Source organism: Crocuta crocuta, unplaced genomic scaffold (assembly GCF_008692635.1).
Source record: "Crocuta crocuta isolate KB4526 unplaced genomic scaffold, BGI_CrCroc_1.0 scaffold197, whole genome shotgun sequence".
Lineage (NCBI taxonomy): Eukaryota > Metazoa > Chordata > Mammalia > Carnivora > Hyaenidae > Crocuta > Crocuta crocuta.
In genome coordinates, this window is record NW_027532002.1 from 5,884,179 (window position 1) to 5,902,350 (window position 18,172).

The 18,172-nt window shown below is 47.8% G+C and overlaps 1 protein-coding gene across 2 annotated transcripts in view; it reads right to left on the reverse strand.

Moving 5' to 3' along the window:
• The window catches only part of MINDY4 (MINDY lysine 48 deubiquitinase 4), a 109,374-nt gene that overhangs the window by 80,062 nt on the left and 11,140 nt on the right, over positions 1-18,172 (reverse strand). For both annotated transcript variants that reach the window (XM_077775445.1, XM_077775446.1), the window contains exons 3-5: positions 17,386-17,621; positions 14,346-14,592; positions 8,298-8,728 (exon numbers count right to left, since the gene is read on the reverse strand). In XM_077775445.1, coding sequence (XP_077631571.1) covers positions 8,298-8,728; positions 14,346-14,592; positions 17,386-17,621 — 914 coding nt within the window. The remainder of the gene's footprint in view (positions 1-8,297; positions 8,729-14,345; positions 14,593-17,385; positions 17,622-18,172) is intronic.

An 18,172-nucleotide genomic window follows, 5' to 3' on the forward strand; every position in this document is an offset into this window, starting at 1 on the left:
ACGCTCGGGTATGGGGAATAGTCAATAAACCGCAAACACCACATCCTGAGCTAAGCCTCTGCCAAGGTCCAGATGGCATTATTCACTCCCTCTCAGGACGCAGGCATCTGTGTGCCTGCAGGCTTCCGTTCATGATCAGGAGCCCGGGAGGGGATGGGGACCCAGGAGGGACCGGGATTCACTCTTCTCTCTCCTCAGAGTGCATAGTCCTTAGGAGGGGCCTGGTGAGTACCTGCTGAATGCAATCACCAGCAAGGGTCGCTGGAGTCCTGAAGACTGATGAAGATCTGCTGCCCCCTACTGTCCATTCTACAAAACCCAGAACATCTGCTGGAGCCCCCTCATGGCAGTCACTGAACCCCTGGCATGGACCACTGGCTTCCACACAGAGGCAGGGACACTGACACTCGAGGCCAAGGCGGTGTCCAGGCTGTACAACAAGGCAGTGTAATTACATTCCTCGCCCCATGTTACTGCTTCACCGTGAAGACTTTGCATTAAACGTGGCCCCCCCAAGCCCAAGGCCCTCTTCCCTGTCCACGGCGCTCCTTAACCGCCCCCATCTTCCACTCCTCTGAGAGGGCCACACTCTAGCACCCAAGTACGGACAGCTCCACGGCAGGCCCTGGGCATCAGAGGCAGGGGGCCATCTCACCCTTCTGCAGCCCTAGTGGTGGCCCAGGCACCAAAAGGGCTCAAGAGGACCTCCCTCTGATCAATACAACAGGATGTTAGCAGTCACGAAGCCAGTGACGGTTCGTCCGGCACACTTGCAGTAGGGCCTGCCATGTCATGATGGGAGGGGCTGTCTGTGGGCCTGAATTAAGCTTCATTCCAGTGTCCCCTCTAGGGTCTGTCTCCTCACCTGTAAATGAGGCTGCCTGGCCTGCCTCACAAGGACACCCTATGTACCAGAGGTGATGGCCATGAACAGGCTTTATTTACAGCTTGTCTATCATAACCCAGGTTTGGGGCATCTGGGTGGCTCAGTTGGTTAAGCGTCCAACTTCTGCTCAGGTAATGATCTCATGGTTTATGGGTTTGAGTCCCATGTCAGGCTCTGTGCTGACAGCTCAGAGCCTGGAGCCTGCTTTGGATTCTGTGTCTCCCTCTCTCTCTCTGCCCCTCCCCTGCTCTCTCTCTCAAATATAAATAAAAACATTAAAAATAAATAAATAAATAAATAAATAAATGTTTTTAAAAAATAACACCAGGTTCTGGGCAAGTGTACAAGGAGCCACGAGAATGACACAGAAGACACTGGTGTCTGGCCCAGGTGCCCCTGCCTCAGCATGCCCATCCCAGCTGCTGTCCCCCGTCCCTGCTGGCTAATGGCTCACAGCTGTGTCCTTCTCCACAGAATCACCCTTTGCCAAACTAACCCAGGAGGTGGCACACTGCCCATTCGGCTCCCAGCCCCCGCCAGGACGGGGGACCCTTAGCCAGTGACTGACTCAGGAAAAAAGCCCTCTCCTAGCTTAAAGGTGGGGCCAGCTCTGGGCCAATTCACACTCTCGTCTCCCTGGGGGATCAGACTAAGGCCCCACATCCCAGCTGAGACCCTCCCCAGCCCTGTCCTGCCTCCCACTGCCTTTTTCCTGAGAGCACCTCAGTAATTACACGCAGCCACCCCTCCATCTCAGGCCTGGCTCCTAAGGCACTGGTGCTTCAGCCTCAGCCTGGAGCACTTCACCTGGAGGGCCTGCAAAAACACACTGCTGGGGGGCGGGGGGTGGGTGGGACCTGGGTGGCTCACTCGGTTGAGCAGCCACCTTCAGCTCAGGTCATGATCTCATGGTTCATGAGTTCGAGTCCCGCGTCGGGCTCTGTGCTGACAGCTCAGAGCCTGGAGGCTGCTTTGGATTCTGTGTCTCCCACTCTCTCTCTGCCTCTCCCCTGTTCATGTGGCCTGTCTCTCAATAATAAATAAACGTTAAAAAAATAACAACGTAACACTGCTGGGCTTCGCTCCCAAGGGTCCAGGGCCCCACCACTCAAGCTGCACAAGGGGACACACATTTGCTCGGGGCTCTGGTGTCTGGAGACTGTTGCTGTGGCCACTGCCACAAGGGAGGCCAACCATTCTCCTCAATTTCATGCCCACGATAACACACCATGTCTGCAAAGGAGACTGGGCAAACGGTGGGTGGCTGGAGCCCCTGTGGCCCGTGCATACCTGAAAACTAAAAGCTGAAGCCAGTCCCTATTGTGAGATGCCCAGAGTGACAGGTTTGAGCTAATGTGCAGAAAAACCACCACGGCAAAGTCCATGTGGCCATCAGAAGGCCCGGAGATTCACTCTGAGGGATTCTCACACAAATGACAGGCCAGCACGTCCTCAGAGAGGTCCATGAGCAGCACAAGTACGGTCACCCCCAACCAGACCATCAACTTTCACAAAGTGCCACTTGGAGAGCCACCAGGCTTAGAACACCCAGCTCTGGGGACTTATAAATAAAGAATACCTCTCCCATGCTCTCGGTCCTACACCTAAGGTTTCCTGAGGGCCTACTCTGGCCCAGGCATGTGGGTGATAGCAAGCTATGTAAAGGCGCAAAGGAATGCCCTGCCCATGACATAGAGCAATGGCGGGAAGCTGAGTGAGCCGAGGGTTACGGGACCACCCAGATCACGGCTATAATCCCAGCAGACCCAACTGATCATCACAGAAACACAACAAAGGCAGCCCTGACAAGCCAGTGACAAATGACAGACTGTCCCGGCCACAACCCCCACAGTGGGGACCCAGAAGACATATTTTCTGAGTATCTTCCAAGATCAATGGACACAGGAAAGGAACAAAAATCAAAGCAGAAAGTAGTTCTTTCAGCCACTGAGTTAGATCCAAGGAGTCAGAGTTAGAAGGGCCTGATTGTACAGACATCCATGTCCCCTAACATCTCAGCAGGTCATAGCATCCACCTGCCCCCTCTCTTGGGGGACACATGCTCCCTGCTCCTGCCCCTGCCTCTGCCCCTAGGTGTGACTTCCATGGCCATCCCTGAGCCCAATGTTGCGAGGCCCACAGAGGGCTCCAAGTAGCCACCTTTCCTCAGCTTCATTAGGGCAGGGCGATGGGGCAGCGCCGCACATACAAGCCAGCTCTGCGGTCATCTCCTGTCTTTGCCATCCTTTAAAATAACTGCATATGCAGGGCACCTGTGTGGCTCAGTCGGTTAAGCGTCAGACTCTTGATTTCGGCTCAAGTCACAATCTCACAGTTCATGGGATCCAGCACAATGTTGGGCTCTGCACTACAGTGCAAAACCTGCTTGGGATTCTCTCTCTCTGCCCCTCCCCTGCTTTCTCGCTCTCTCACTCTCTCTCTCAAAATAAATAAACTTTTAAAAACATAAAATAATTACATACGCGCACATCTCTCTCATCCTGAAAAGCTCATAGGATCTGATAAACACTAGGACTCAGATCCACATTTACTAAATTGAATGAAATAAATGGGGAAGGGGGTGTGGGTGGGGAGGACTGGAAGAGGGGGGTTTATGAAGGGCAGGGGGATTACTATGGCTTTTAAATCAAAGGTGCTGCAGGGGTGCCTTGGTGGCTTAGTCGGTTAAGCATCCAACTACGGCTCAGGTCATGATCTCACGGTTCATGGGTTCGAGCCCCGCATCGAGCTCTGTGCTGACAGCTAGCTCAAGCCTGGAGCCTGTTTTGGATTCTGTGTCTCCCTCTCTCTGACCGTCCCCTGTTCATGCTGTCTTTCTCTCTCTCTCTCAGAAATAAATAAAACATAAAAAAATTTTTTAAAAAATCAAAGGTGTTGCATACAGTTATGTAGTATGTGCACTGCACAATGATGCCCAGCTGAGGGGACAAGGGACAGCTGAACTCCAACCTATATTCCATCCACCAAACTGTGAACCCTGGGACCTGCTTCCACCCAGAACTTTGAGAGGTTCCTTAAATTCTCTGGCCTCAGTTTCCTCATCTGTAACACAGGGGGTAATAAATACTGGGGGGGAGGGGAATGCTCATTCTGAACCCCCAGTGTCTTCTGGGAGTTTGCAGGGAGCTCTGCTAGTCTGCCCTCCTGCAGACCTTTACTCTCCTCCCTCTACGCACTCCATCCTAAGGAAGGAAGTGTGGCATAGCGGACCAGTTGATTTGGGAAAGAAAGAAAAGAGGGACATTAAGCTCAGCTGTACCCTTTCTCCTCTTGAAAATGAGCTGCTCTCCTGGGGGGGCAGCTGCTCCCACCGTGTGGCCACGTGAGTGGAACTGCCCGTGGTGATGAGGGGGTGCAGTCTGTCTAGCTCTGGGCCCACGAGGCCTCTGGGTCTGCTGTGTCTTCTATCTCCCCCATATCAATCACAGAAATTATATGTAGGTTACTCCAAGCTAACTGATACCCTTCGTTTTATCTGTCAATTTGTTCAGAGCCCAGGAGAAGAATGCTATTTAATAAGCACACAAAAGGAAAAAAAACAACAATAAACAATATTCACCTCAACGGATTACTATAAAGAGCAAGTGGGATGATATATATAAGCACTTCGCATAGTGCCCAGCAGAGAGTAAGTGGTAGGTAAAAAAACAAAGTCCCCAAAATGTTTGTTGATTGATCAATATAAGGGTCAACACTATTAAACCTGTGTGAAACAGCCCTGATCATACTTCTCCTGGTATTGGGGTGGTGTGGGGTGTGAATGCACTTTTACCTGCTTCCTGTAAGACAAAGTTCATACCATCTTTCAAGGGTTTAATAATTAGGGTAAGGCCATCATAGTTATAAGAGGCAGAACTGCCAGTCCATGGACTCTGAGCCCAGCCCATCGGATTCCAGACCCCATGTGCCAGTACCTCCTAAGTGCGCTGTAAACAGTAGGTGCTCAATAAAAACCTGATGACTGAAGCAGAAGGCCCAGAATAACTCTGGAAGTAAGAACCACAGGCCAGCAAAATGCATATGCTGGAAAGAAAGCTGGACCTCTTCTACCTGGTGGCCACATTTTATAGTCAGAGACAGTTAAAGTCCAGAAACAAATGACTGGCCCAAGTCAGCCAGGGCAGAGCAAGGACTAGAACTCAGGCCTCCTGCTATCCAGCCACTCCTCTTTCTCCTCAACCCATCATCTCCCCCCGACCACTGCAGCCTGAGAATGCTCCTGTCCATTAGGTTTGAGGCACTGTTCCCTTTCAGGTGCACACAGCTTCTGTCATCGGAGGGCAGAACAAGGCCCTCTGGGTCAAACTACAGCAAGCAGATTTTAATTCAGCATGAAGAAGAAGTTTCTAGCAGTCAGAATCATGCAAAAGTGCCATGGGAACCGGTGAGTTCCCCATCCCTGGAGGTGGTCAAGTGGAACCCAGTCATCACCTTAAAGGCTGTGGAAAGGATTTCTACTCAGGGAAAGAGGTGAAGCCATCTTTTCATGTGTTCCCCAGACTCTGGAGCTTGCCGCACAAGTTCTAATCCATTTTGCCTCTTATCAGGTGTAAAAGCACGCACAAGTACAGCAACTTCTCTGGGTGAGCTGCCTCACTGTAAAATGGGAATTATAATAGTATATCCCTCCTAGAACTTTATGAGGATTAGAAGAGTGAATTTGCTCAAAACACCTAGAGCGGTGTCTTGTGCAAAACAGGTCAATATCAAAAGTTTACTGATCTTGTTCTTACTGGTGGTGGCGGTAGTAACAATATTAAACAAATACTCATCGAATGCGCTCTGTGTACCAAGTACTATTCTAGGAGCAGGGACTTTATAGTCCCTGCTTTCATGAAATTTATTTTCTATCGTGAGGGAAACACAAAATGGGTAAGTAAATAAAATAATTTCAGGTAATGATAGGTGCTGAGAGGCCAAGAAAACAGGCTGGAAATGTGGGGGTGGAGGTGCAGCTGGTCAGAGAAAGTCACTCTGAGTCCAGGACATCTGACTGACAAGGAAGAGCCAGTCACGAAAGGATTTGGAAGCCAGGCATTTATGGCAAGAGGACAAGTCAGTTCTGCCCATGTTGGATGACAGGAAAAAAGACCTGTAGAAAGAATAAAGATCTAGAAGTAGCAACATCAGGCACCTGGGTATCTCGGTCAACTGGTGTCCACTCTGGATTTCAACCCAGGTCATGGTCTCAGGGTTCATGGGTCTGAGCCCCATGTCAGGCTCTGCAGTGTGTCAGCATGGAGCCTGCTTAGAATTCTCTCTCCCTCTCTCTCTGGCCCTACCCCACTTGTGCTCACTCTCTCTGTCTCTCTCTCTCTCTCTCAAAATAAATAAATAAACCTTTTTAAAAAAAACTTTTAAATATAAAAAATAGAAGTAGGTATATCAATGCTAAAACAAAGGACGAGAAGGGGGACTGGCCCCACCAAGATATTAAGCTGTAACTACAAAGCCATAGTAATAAAAGCTGTGGTCAGGTGGTTTTAGTTTTTTAAAGAAGGACAGAAGACCAGTAAACCCAATAGAGAGCTCAAAGACAGACCCACATCGAAATGGGACTGTCGTAAAGAATAAAGTTGGCTTCATGAATCACTGGGGTGAGAAACAGATTGTAGATGGTGCTGGAAAGACTGTCATACTCTATGGAGAAAAACAGAACTGGATGAGGGCACCTGGGTGGCTCAGTCAGCTGAGCGTCCGACTTTAGCTCAGGTCATGATCTCACGGTTTCGTGGGTTGAAGCCCTGTGTTGGCCTTTGTGCTGACAGCTCAGGGACTGCTTTGGATTCTGTGTCTCCCTCTCTCTCTGCCCCTCCCCCGCTCATGCTCTGTCTCTCAAAAATAAATAATAAAACAAAAGTTTAAAAAAAATTTTTTTAAACTGAACCGGATCTTTTCATCCTACCAAACACAATAGGAAAATGAAAATGTGATAATTATCCCAACTAAAATAAAAATTATCTGACAGGATTAAAAATTCCAAATACATGCTGCTGATAAAAGATAAGCTTTAAATCTGTACTGGGCCATAAAAGAAATCTCAACAAATATCAAAAGACCGAACTCATATAGAGTGTATATGACTTTAGTGAAACCAAGCCAGAAATCAAAAACAGAAACCAGAAAAATACCCCAGATGTTTGCTTTGCTCAATAGGTGTCTAAATAACCTATGGGTCAAAAGAAGAAATCACAACAGGAATTTAAAAATATTTAAACTAAATCATATGAATATATAACATATGATCTCACGGGATACAAAGCACAGCTTAGAGGAAAATCTGTAGGCGTAAAAGATATTACAAAAGAAGGCTCAGGGGAGCAGAGGGTGGAGGAATGAGTGAACTGGGTTCTCGTGTGGGTTTTCCTTTTTTTTTTTTAGCTTAAATAAATTATAATCTTTTTTAAAAAGGGAAGGATGCTGGCAAACCCTGCAGGGCTTTGGTCAGAACCCCTAACTAAAAAGCTACAGAATGGATGAAAGTAAAAAGATGGAAAAATTCAATAGATACACTATAATCAAAGGAAGGCTGAGGTAGCTCTCCCTAAATAGACATTAAGGCAATAAGCATTACCAGAGATCAAGAGAGTTTTCATTATGATAGAAAAGTCTATCCAACAGGAAGATACAAAACTTCTACATGTACGTGCATCGAATAACATAGCCACAAAACGTGTGAAGCAGAGTAGGCCCAGCTTACTAGGGTCACAAAGGGAGTTTATGGACTGTAATCTATATAGTTTGCCTTTACCACCAGGACCTAAGTGCCTAACTCTTCAAGAGAACAGAAGAAAGGGGTGCCCCTTCAAGCATACCCTAGATAATGGAATCTCATGATGTTGCAAGGAAGGAAATTTGCTAGCCAATCTCCTTCACGGCTTTATATATAAAACCCCACATAAAATTTTTAATAAATTAAATCAAAAAATATAAAAAAAGATAATATATCCAAGTAAGATTGGTTCCAGGAATGTAAGGTTGGTTGACATTCAAAAATCAATCAATATACGAATTATCAGGGTCTGTTGTGAAAGCATAAAAGGGTAGTATAAAAAAAAAAAGTCTGCCCCATAAGAGCCTTGTGGGAGCCGATGCACCCCCACGTCAGGGGCCTCCCACAAGAAACACCTCTTACACCACGTCAACCTGGCCATGTTGCTGTGGGTAAGTCTGGGAATCACGTGCCAGAGTCTCATGACTTTGAGAAGAAAGGACTAACAAACCCTCCCCTTCTGAAGCTTCCCGTGTACGCATGCTCTGGGCTGTTCTCTCCCTCGAGGAGGGACCATACCCACCTTGTGGACTTCACAGGCTTGCTCTGAGAGCCCAACGGGCCACCGAGGACCAGGCGGCTCTCTGGGAAACCATCGTCCCGGCACAGCCCGCTCACCTGACGGGCAGGGGCTGGCTCCCCTGCCGCGTGAACACTCTCTCCGGCCTCTCCTGGGTCGTCCTGGCACTCCCACCTGGCGAGGAGGACTTCAAGGGCATCCTGTTGGCCTCCGGGCCGCCGTCCACCGCTGGGCTGTCCCCTGCAACATCTCGCCACCTGCTGCTCCCCCTGGACCTGTGGCCTCTGCTGGGCAAGTGAGGGGGGCTGCTGGGCGTGGTGCTCGGCTTTTCTGAGGCCAGGTCACTAAGCGGGCCCAGGGGGCTCCTGGAAGTGGAGCCAGTGCTGGACGCCAGGCCCTCCTGGGCTGCAGGATGGGCCGGGGCGCGGGCGGAGAGCTCGGGCACTTTCCGACCGTCTTCCTCAGGGGCCTGGGGGGCGCCGCTGCTCAAGGAGGAGGACCGCCTCAGGGAGCGCTTGCGGAGGGAGTCCTGAAAGGGGCAAGAAGAAGAGCCGTGAGGATCCCCTTCAAGGGAGGTGGGAAAACACTCCATCCCGCACGACAAGCATTTGCCCGTGACGTTCCTTCCCCCGAAACATCTTTCCCCATCCCCAACTCCACTTAAAATCCCACCTGTTCTTTGAGGAGGTGCTCCCAGGCTCCCACCCGTAATGCTGTCACCGTGCTCGCCTGCACAAGCCCCAGGAGGGCGCCTCGGCCCTTCTCCCACACCCTTACAGGCAGCAGCATCCAGGAGCAGGTGACGCTGCAGCTCCTGGGTCGGACCTGCGTTCCAATTCCTGTGTCGCCACCTACCAGCCATGCTCCCTGTGGCAAGTTATTCATTTCTCTGTCTCCCACTACCCTCACCTGTAATATAGCTTGTCTACAATCCACTATCTATAATCTCTCTCTTTTTTTTAAATGTTTATTTATTTTTGAGAGAGAAACAGACAGAGCATGAGGAGGGGAGGGGCAGAGAGAGAGAGGGAGACACAGGATTCAAAGCAGGCTCCAGGCTCTGAGCTGTCAGCACAGAGTCTGATGCAGGATGCGAACCCACGAAGATCATGTGAAATCATGACCTGAGCCAAAGTCAGACGCTTAACTGACTGAGCCAACCAGGCGCCCCTAATTTCTTTGTTTTAATGTTTATTTATTTTGAAGGAAGGAAAGGGCAGAGAGAAACGAAGAGAATCTCAAGTAGGCTCCACACTGTCAGCACAGAGCCCAATACAGGGTCTGGATCCCAAGCCCAAATCAAGAGTCAGACACTTAACCAAATGAACCACCCAGGTACCCCACACTATCTGTGATTTCTAAAACCTCTCAAAACAAGTTTCTTCTGGAATCCTGTGGCAAATTCTTCTGAATTGTTATGAGGTTGCTTACAGTCTTTTTTTAAGTGTGGATATTCATATCTTTAATTGTAGAGATGTCAATGTTTTTGCTTATGGGGTGCTATCCCAAACCCTACTGCAAAGCATTAGGTGATAGGTGGTTTGTGCGCGGTGTTTCTTTCTTGAAAATAATGAAATTCTGAATTCCAAAACACATCTGGCCCAAAAGTCGAATGCGAGATTGGGTACCTATAGCATCTACCTTCCACAAGATCGTAGTATTAAGGGAGACACCCATGTAAGGCCGTGGCACAGAGCAGACCCATCAGGGCCATCAACAACATCAGCCACTGCTATCCACCTCTCTCCCGTCCCCACTCACACGCAGCCTTAGCCTCTCCTGCTGATAGACCCGGGACGGCAGAGGCCATTCTTCATTCATCTCTGATGTCCACAGAGCTCCCAGCTCAGTAACCTATACCTAGTAAGCACTCAAGGCTACTTGAAACTTGAAACCCACGTTTCTGAAATGAAGGACTTTCAAAGGAGTCAATGGAAATGTCTCTTCTTACTACCAATGATTAACTGATGAAATGGGAACTCAGTTTACCAATCTAGGATAGGAGAGTGGAGGTAGAGGGGACAAAAATAAACCTGCTGGGCTTTTCCTGGGTTTAAATTTGGGACCTCTCAGCATTTCCAGAAATAATCCTGAACCAAGTGGTAAAGCCTGAGCTGGAATAAAAATAGTGAGTTCTGTAGTATTCTTGCCTAGTGGAAATTACTAGGCACTACAAACCTCTAAAAGCCACCAGGGCATCCCTGCCACACAGTGAAGAAAATATTAGTCATCATTCCCAAGGAGACCCAAACTTTTGGCCAAAGGCAGGAAACCCAGCCTCTTTCTTACTCATCCTTTCTAAGTGCAGAGCTAATCTAGGACTTAAAAAAAAAAAATGATGAAATACCTAGCAAACCTTGCTCTTTTCTCTCGAGCATACCAATTAAGTATGGCCAAGGTACTCACAGGACCACAAAACACTTTCTAGAAAGCCTGGGGAAATCGTACAACAACCTATCCCATCTTTCAAGGCCCTTCACAGGATTCAGATACCCCAAGGGAAAAACACACCTCCCAAGGCAATCATTCCTCCCTTCAGAAGTTTGGGCCAATCTCCTAGCAGTAAAGCAGATCTAAGTCATCCGCCTCGCACCTCAGTTGTGAGGGGGTCTCAACTGCATGGTTGTGAAGGGATGTCGCTGTAGGTCAGGACCCTGGCATCCATCTGGTCCTCCAGTTCTCAAAGTGTGATCCACCAGCCTTAAAGGTCCCCACACCCTTTCAGGAAGCTCACACCTAGTTTCATAATAATAGTACGACATGATTTGCCTTTTTCACCATGTTGACATTTGCCATAATGATGCAAATGCCCTGGTGGGAAAAACTGGCCTGTAGCCCGAATCCGGGCGGTGGCACCAAACTTTACTAACTGGAGGTGTCTGCCACCACTTGCAATAACAGTACATAAGTAAAATGCTAATTTCGCTGAAGAACATCCATGCTGAAGCATAACACTTACCAACTGTATTCAATCTCAACCCTATGGTCCACAACTCTTGGATATTCCTTGGGACAAAATGGGAGGCGTATATAGGCACTCTGCTGGGTGCAAAGGACCCGGCTGTCTCAAGGAGAACTTGCATGCAACTATCCTAGTTGTTGAGCTGAACTTGCTAATGTTTTTCACGGGACGACTGACAGACGAACTATGGTTACTCAGACTTGGATATCTGGCAGGCATTTTCCTGAAAATAAACGGAGCCTGTCACTTCAAGGGAAACAACTGATGTATGGTCATTGAGAAAATAGAAGTGGTCAGGTAAAAATTAAAATTTGGGGAAACTTGGATCAGCCACTGTGAGCTTGAGGGCTTCTCAGCACTTAAACATTTTTTCTGATGAGGTGGGTGGCACCATCAAGAAATGGGACTTTTTGGGGTTAGTTTGTTGTTGTTGTTGTTGTTTTAAATAATGAAACGCGTCAACATTCAGAAGAGTTCGGTAGCTCAGATACCTCAGTAGGCCAATATTTTCCAAATGACCAAATGCATCATGGTACTAAACCAGGTGGTGGGAAAAGATTCATTCAAAGTGCCAGGCTGACCAATAGATATTGGTACAAAAAGGTACGAAAGGTTCCTGGATATGGCTTCAGACTCCATGATAAGAAACCACAACTTGTCTGGTTTGGTGTCATATCGAAGAATTCCCCCGGTTTCCTGAAGAGACTACTAAAATGCTTTTTCCCTGTTCCAACTATATATCTGTGTGAGGTCACATTTTCTTCATGGACTTCAACCAAACTACCACAATGTGACAATGGATGAAGAAGAAAATATGAGACTTGAACTACCCTCAACTAAGCCAGACATAAAGAGATTTGCAAAAATGTGAAACAATGCTATTCATCTCACTATTGTTTTATTTTGGAAAATATAGGGGCTTGGGGGGGTGTTTAAAACCATGTTATTTGTATTAAATGTAATGGGTTTACTGTTGTATTGTTGATGGTTTAGTAAGCAATTATTTTTTTTAATTTCTGGTTTTAATTTCTAATGTGAATGTCAATAGCTATAACCTACATAGCAAAAGCTCTTCAGGTCCCTCAGTAATTTTACAAGTATGCAGAGACCCTGAAACTACAAAGTTTGTAAACAATGTCCCCAGTAGACAGTATCCCTGGTTTCCCCTTCACCCAGCTAGTCTAGTCGCTTCCGACATGGCCTGCTCTCCTGCTGAAGCATCTCTGACAGAAGCTCCTCATATGAGCCCCCACCCACTCATCCCAGGTGTGCTCTCGGGAGCCATTGGGCCAGGCTACACCACTCACCCCAACCAAGGGCCATCAAGCCCACACCATGCTCTGCACACAAGTATGGCAGACTCCCTGTTCTCAGGAGCCCACAGCTAAGCTCAAGGAGCCTGACAGGGATGATGTCACTCACCACTCCAGTCCATCAATTAGGAGCACCAGCCTAAGATACCAGGATATTGTGAAGGTACATCCAGGCTTGATAGGAAAAGAGCACTGAGCTCACTAGCAATGTCTACCACGGGCACAGCCACGGGGAGTGGCAGGCACATATTGGCCATCCTGAGACCGGGCTATTCCTATATCCACGCTGGAAGAAATCTCTTCTGTTCTGCCCCTCCTCCCACCTTCTACCTTCTCTTCCTAAGACTGAACATTCCCAAATCTTGCCATTTCCTCCAAACTCTTCACATTCCTAGTTGCTTTCCTCTAGGCATGGCCTAGTCCCTCTCCAAATACAAGACAGTAGGATGGGACATGATGTGAACCACACAGTGGTTCACCTCCCTTGGCTTGGACACCAGGCGTATGACCATCTGCAAGCTGTGAAGTCCCAGGGCTCGACAGAGCCTTAGACATCTGACCTAACAAACCAGACCATGGCCAAGGTGAATAAAGACCTTGACCAAAAACCCTACAAGATGTAGGCAGAGGCAGAGAGAGGATCAGCTTCTTTCTGTCCTGATCCCAAGTGAAATGGGAGAAGAACACCCGCCTCCAGAGCCACAGCCCACATCCAGCCATACAGCACAGGAGAGGGCGTGACCAGCCGTGGACACAGATGACCTATGTGGGCTTGCTCAGGCTCCCTCATTTGACTAATACTACGCTGTGAGTTGGTGTCTGATTCTCCTTTGTTTTTCTGTTTCTTTGTTGTTTTACAAACTCCTTTTATATTCATTTTCTCATTGGTTTAGTCCCCCCACCTAACGGGACCCTATCAGAGCCCTTCCTTTTTTTTTTTTTTTTTAATTTTTTTACATGTGTTTTTGTTTTTATTATTTATTTCTGAAAGAGAGAGAGAGAGAGAAAGAGAGAGACAGCATGAGCAGGGGAGGGTCAGAGAGGGAGACACAGAATTTGAAGCAGGCTCCAGGCTCTGAGCTGTCAGCACAGAGCCCGACGTGGGGCTTGAATTCACGAACCGTGAGATCATGACCTGAGCTGAAGTCAGACACTTAACCGACTGAGCCACCCAGGCGCCCCAATCAGAGCCCTTCCTTAAGGAAGACTATAAGAAAATGATGTGAAATGATTAGAATTTTCTTTTTAAAGCAAAGCAAATGAAACTATTAGGGTTGGGATTTCTTTTACCCTTTAACTATTATGTTTTAAAAAATAAAAAAGATTTTCTCTAGACTTAGATGGGTCACCCAGCACTCCTGAATGGCAAAGGTAAAACCAGAAGACAAATGTGTTCTCACTCAGCAAAGGAAGATCAAGCCATGGTGTCCACCTCAGTGACATGGTGGGTAAACTGGGGTCAGGGAAGGAGATGAGGCCTGCCCTTGATCCCACAAGGATCACACACTGTCTGGTGACAGTCAGGTACTGTCATATCCTGTCTGGTGACAATCATGTACTGTCATGTCCTGTCTGGTGACAGTCAGGTACAGTCAGGTACTGTCATGTCCTATCTGGTGACAATCATGTACTATTATGTACTGTCTGGTGACAGTCAGGTACAGTCCGGTACTGTCATGTCCTGTCTGGTGACAGTACAACCAGAGAAAACACAGGCAGGTATTCCTCCCATCCCAGCACACAGCTCCCTTCTTCTTGGACTACGCTGGGGGGTGGCCTCAAATGAACCCAGGCAGCCCTTAATGAACCCTTAAGCCCTGCCTGGCTCTCCCTTTCCACTCTCATGAGAGCAGTGAGATCAGCAACCCTACCTGCGGGGAACTGGCGATGGGCCCGGCCATCATGCCTCGGACAATCAGGCCAGACTTCAGCCTGGTCTTCTCTCCCATCCTTTTCGGGTCTGAAGAAGGTTCTGATGACTGAAGCCTGTCCATCTTCTCCCATGCAGGGGCCACAGAGGGGCTTTCACCAGGGACAGCCTGCATGGGCTTCCTTTTGTGTGGGGGCCTTTTGGATGTTACAAAACTACCCAGTAAATCGCCATCAAGATTGTCGTGTCTGCAAAAAAGGGACATTTCCATTAAAACAGATTCTCTAAAAGGAACAGCTAGCAATGACAATAAAGTCCCCATTCAACAGGCACTCAGAGCAAGCCCATTCACAACCATGTGATGATTCTAACCAGCTGGCGCTTTATCATTAAAGGTGAACACTGGAAAATACTTTTGTATCAGGGCAAATCTCACCAACAAAATAAGAAGGAAGGAAATAGGAAATAAAATCAGAATTGATGATCCATGACAGAATTCCTCAAATATCCTTAGATAGCATGTAGCCTCAAATATAAAGAGCATCCTTATTCCAAACCTGCATGACAGAAAAACGTAGCCCTTCAATACACTCATGAGTTACATGGAGCCCCACCTGACCGCACCTCATTGTGACTGGTGGGTAGAGACCTGCGGCAAACTTGGCATTCTCCAACTATTCATTTAANCGAGAGAGAGAATAAAAGAAGGTGAGACATAGTGAGGCGAGCAAGGAGGAATAACAAAAATGAGAAAGAACAGAGCGAGAGATCCAGATAGGAGGCGATGGATCACCCAGAGCCCTGCTGACACAGGCCGGGACACTTTCTACTGCTAGACTCTGGCTCACAGGGCCACTGGCTGCTGCTCCGTGACAAGCTGCTGATCACCGAGTGCTAGGCCACACACGAGAGAAGCGGTCGTGGCTGCCATGACGGGGGCATGTCCGGCAGAGGAAGGGTCCGGGACCAGCTGGAGGAAACTGCAAGCGGCTTGCAGAGAAGGCAGCACGGAGTCTGCAGGGGTGAGTGGGCAGGGGATAACCAGAAGGCCCCAGGCACTAACGCAGAGGCCTGTAAGAGCAGGACAGGCCCAGGAGAGCCACACAGGCTGATCATGATGGAGTTTTCCAAGTTACCCTTGGGAGGTGGGATCTCATCCTGGAAGCCATGGGAAACATCTGAATGCCTCTCCGTGGGGAAGCAGCACATCCAGACTCATCTGTGGGAAGCTCACGCTCTCTCAGGTGGAGGGTGCACACGAGCAGATCACTAGAGGCCTAGAGACCAGGGAAGAGCCGGTGGGAGCCAGCACAGGCAAGAGCGGAGGGTATGAACTGAAGCATGGCTGGCGGGGCAGAGAACGCAGGAAAGAGACTAGTGTGATTAAGGACTCACAGAGGCAAAAATGACAGACTCAGAGACAGACAAAAATGACAGACTCATTTTTGGCTAACACCAAAATATGTAGCTTGGGCAACTGGGTAGAACTCGGGAGTCTCGACTCTTCTTTTGCTGGCTCTTTATCACTCAGAAACATCTCTTTTCCCAGGCAGGTGGTGAGTGCCTCTGAAGGAAGAACCATCTTCTTCGGCAACCCCCTCCTCCACTTTGACATCTGAAGCCTTGAGTTAATGTTTTTAATGGGGTCCATCTTTTGACCACTCGATGCCCAGACCCTATGCTACCTTCAGGAAAGAAAATGCTTCTCAGCAGAGCCGGGAGGAAACACCCGGTCCTGGGGAGTTAGACTCACTGGCGGGACTACAGGTGGCTATTAAGTTTGTAATTAATGAACTGCTTTCCAACTAATGAAGTGCAATCAAGAATGCCAATTCATTTTCTCCCTATGGGGTCCAAAAGGCCTTATTTTTTGGACATTTCTATCCCTACAGTGTTAAGTTGCTTTGGGGGTTCTGTACCTGTTTTTTTAAGAAAGTGCAAACAAAGCAAAGCCCCTGAACCTGACGAATGTGAAATGTCTGAACCATGAGCATCCCCCCTCGCTTCCTCCTCCACTCCCAAGGCCTCCAGAAGAAGGTAGCAGTGCCCCACGGCAGGGAATTTGAAAGCACATGATGTGGAAGCTGAACGAAGGCCCCCCCCCAAAAGGCGTCCCAACCCCAGAACGCATGAATGCTACCTTACGTGGAAAAGGGACTTTGCACGTGTGTTAGGGTTTTGAGACTGGGAGATTATCCTCGATTATCTGGGAGGGCCCACTGGAGTCACAAGGGCCCTTGTGAGATGGACACAAGAGGTCAGAGTCTGGAGTAGGAGATGCAATGACAGAAGCAGAGGCTGGAGTGAAGACAGAGGGAGCAGCCACAAGCCCAGGGATATAGGCGGAGGCTGGGAGCCAAAAAAAAAAAAAAAGGAAAGGAAACAGGTTCTCCCCCAAAAGCCTCCAGAAGGACAGAAGGAAGAGGCTCTGCTGACACCTTATCATGAACCCAGACCAGTTTCAAATTTCTGACCTCAGCATTGTAAGAGAATAAATTTGTGTTCCTTTAAGACGCGGTGATGGTTAAATTTTATATGTCAGTTTTGCTAGGCCGTGTTGCCTCATTGTTTGGTCAAATACTAGCCCAGATGCTTCCATGAAGGTATTTTTTACATAGGACTAACATCTATAATCAGTTGACTTTAAGTAAAGAAGATTGCCCTAGACAATGTGGGTGGGCCTCAATCAATCAGTTGAAGGCCTTAAGAGCAACAGTTGAGGTTTCCCAGAGAATTCTGCCTCAGGACTGTAACAAAGAGTACTGCCGAAGTTTCCAGCATGCCAGTCGGCCCTACAGATTTCAGACCTGCCAGTTCCCATGATCACGTGAGCCAACTCCTTAAAATAATATATAATATGTATATACATAGATAATATTTGCATATATATTTGCATGTATTACACACACATGCGCACACACACGCACATCCTCTTGGTTCTGTATTTCTGGAAAACCCTGACTGTTACAGCCATGGCGTTTATAGCCATTTGTCACAGCAGCGACAGGAAACTAATCCACGGTGTACAAACGAAGAGGTACCTGGCTTTGCTTGTTTCTGACAGTGACGTTCTCCAGCCTGCATCTTCGTCTGCAAGGTCGTATATATTTACCAGTGTGGTTTCCAAGCATCTCGGTGGCGATTTGTTACTTTTCTTTGGAATTGAGAGAGCAGGAATTGGAGTTTCTTGAGCGAAATTGTTAGCGGTATTTCCAAAGTGATCCAGAAAGTATCTTGTAATGAGTTCGAGGCTTGTTTTTAGAGGATTTTCCTTTGCCTGTCATTGGAAGGAAAAAAAAATCATTACTCATGGGTACAGCTTCAGGGGAAGGTGGAAGAGATGACTGGTCCAGTTCTTGACACAGTTTATCAGCTTCTCATTCATTCACACACTCTTTCAGCAAGTCCTCGGTGACCACCTACCATATGTGAAGTGCTATGGTGTAACACAGAGAGGAAGACAAAATCTTCTATCCTAAAACAACCCAGGGCGTGAGCAGGTGATCCAATGAACAATTGTAATAAAATATGATATGAATAGAAGAACAGCTAAGAAGATTTCCTTTTGGTTTGTCTCCTAGGAATAATCTTAGGAAACCGGTATCCTTCCATTTAAAAAATTTAAACCTCTAGGGATCCTGAACGCTACAAGTTTAGTAACACTTGGGACCCAAATATGCTCTAAGATTGCAGGGACAGCGCTGCAGCCGGCTATTGCAAAGAACAGAGAGAGGCCATCAGGACTGACTCAATCTACACCCGCATCTTAAAAAAAGAAAAAAGAAAAGAAAAAGAAAAAATGAAACTCTTTAGTAGTCGGTTTTAGAA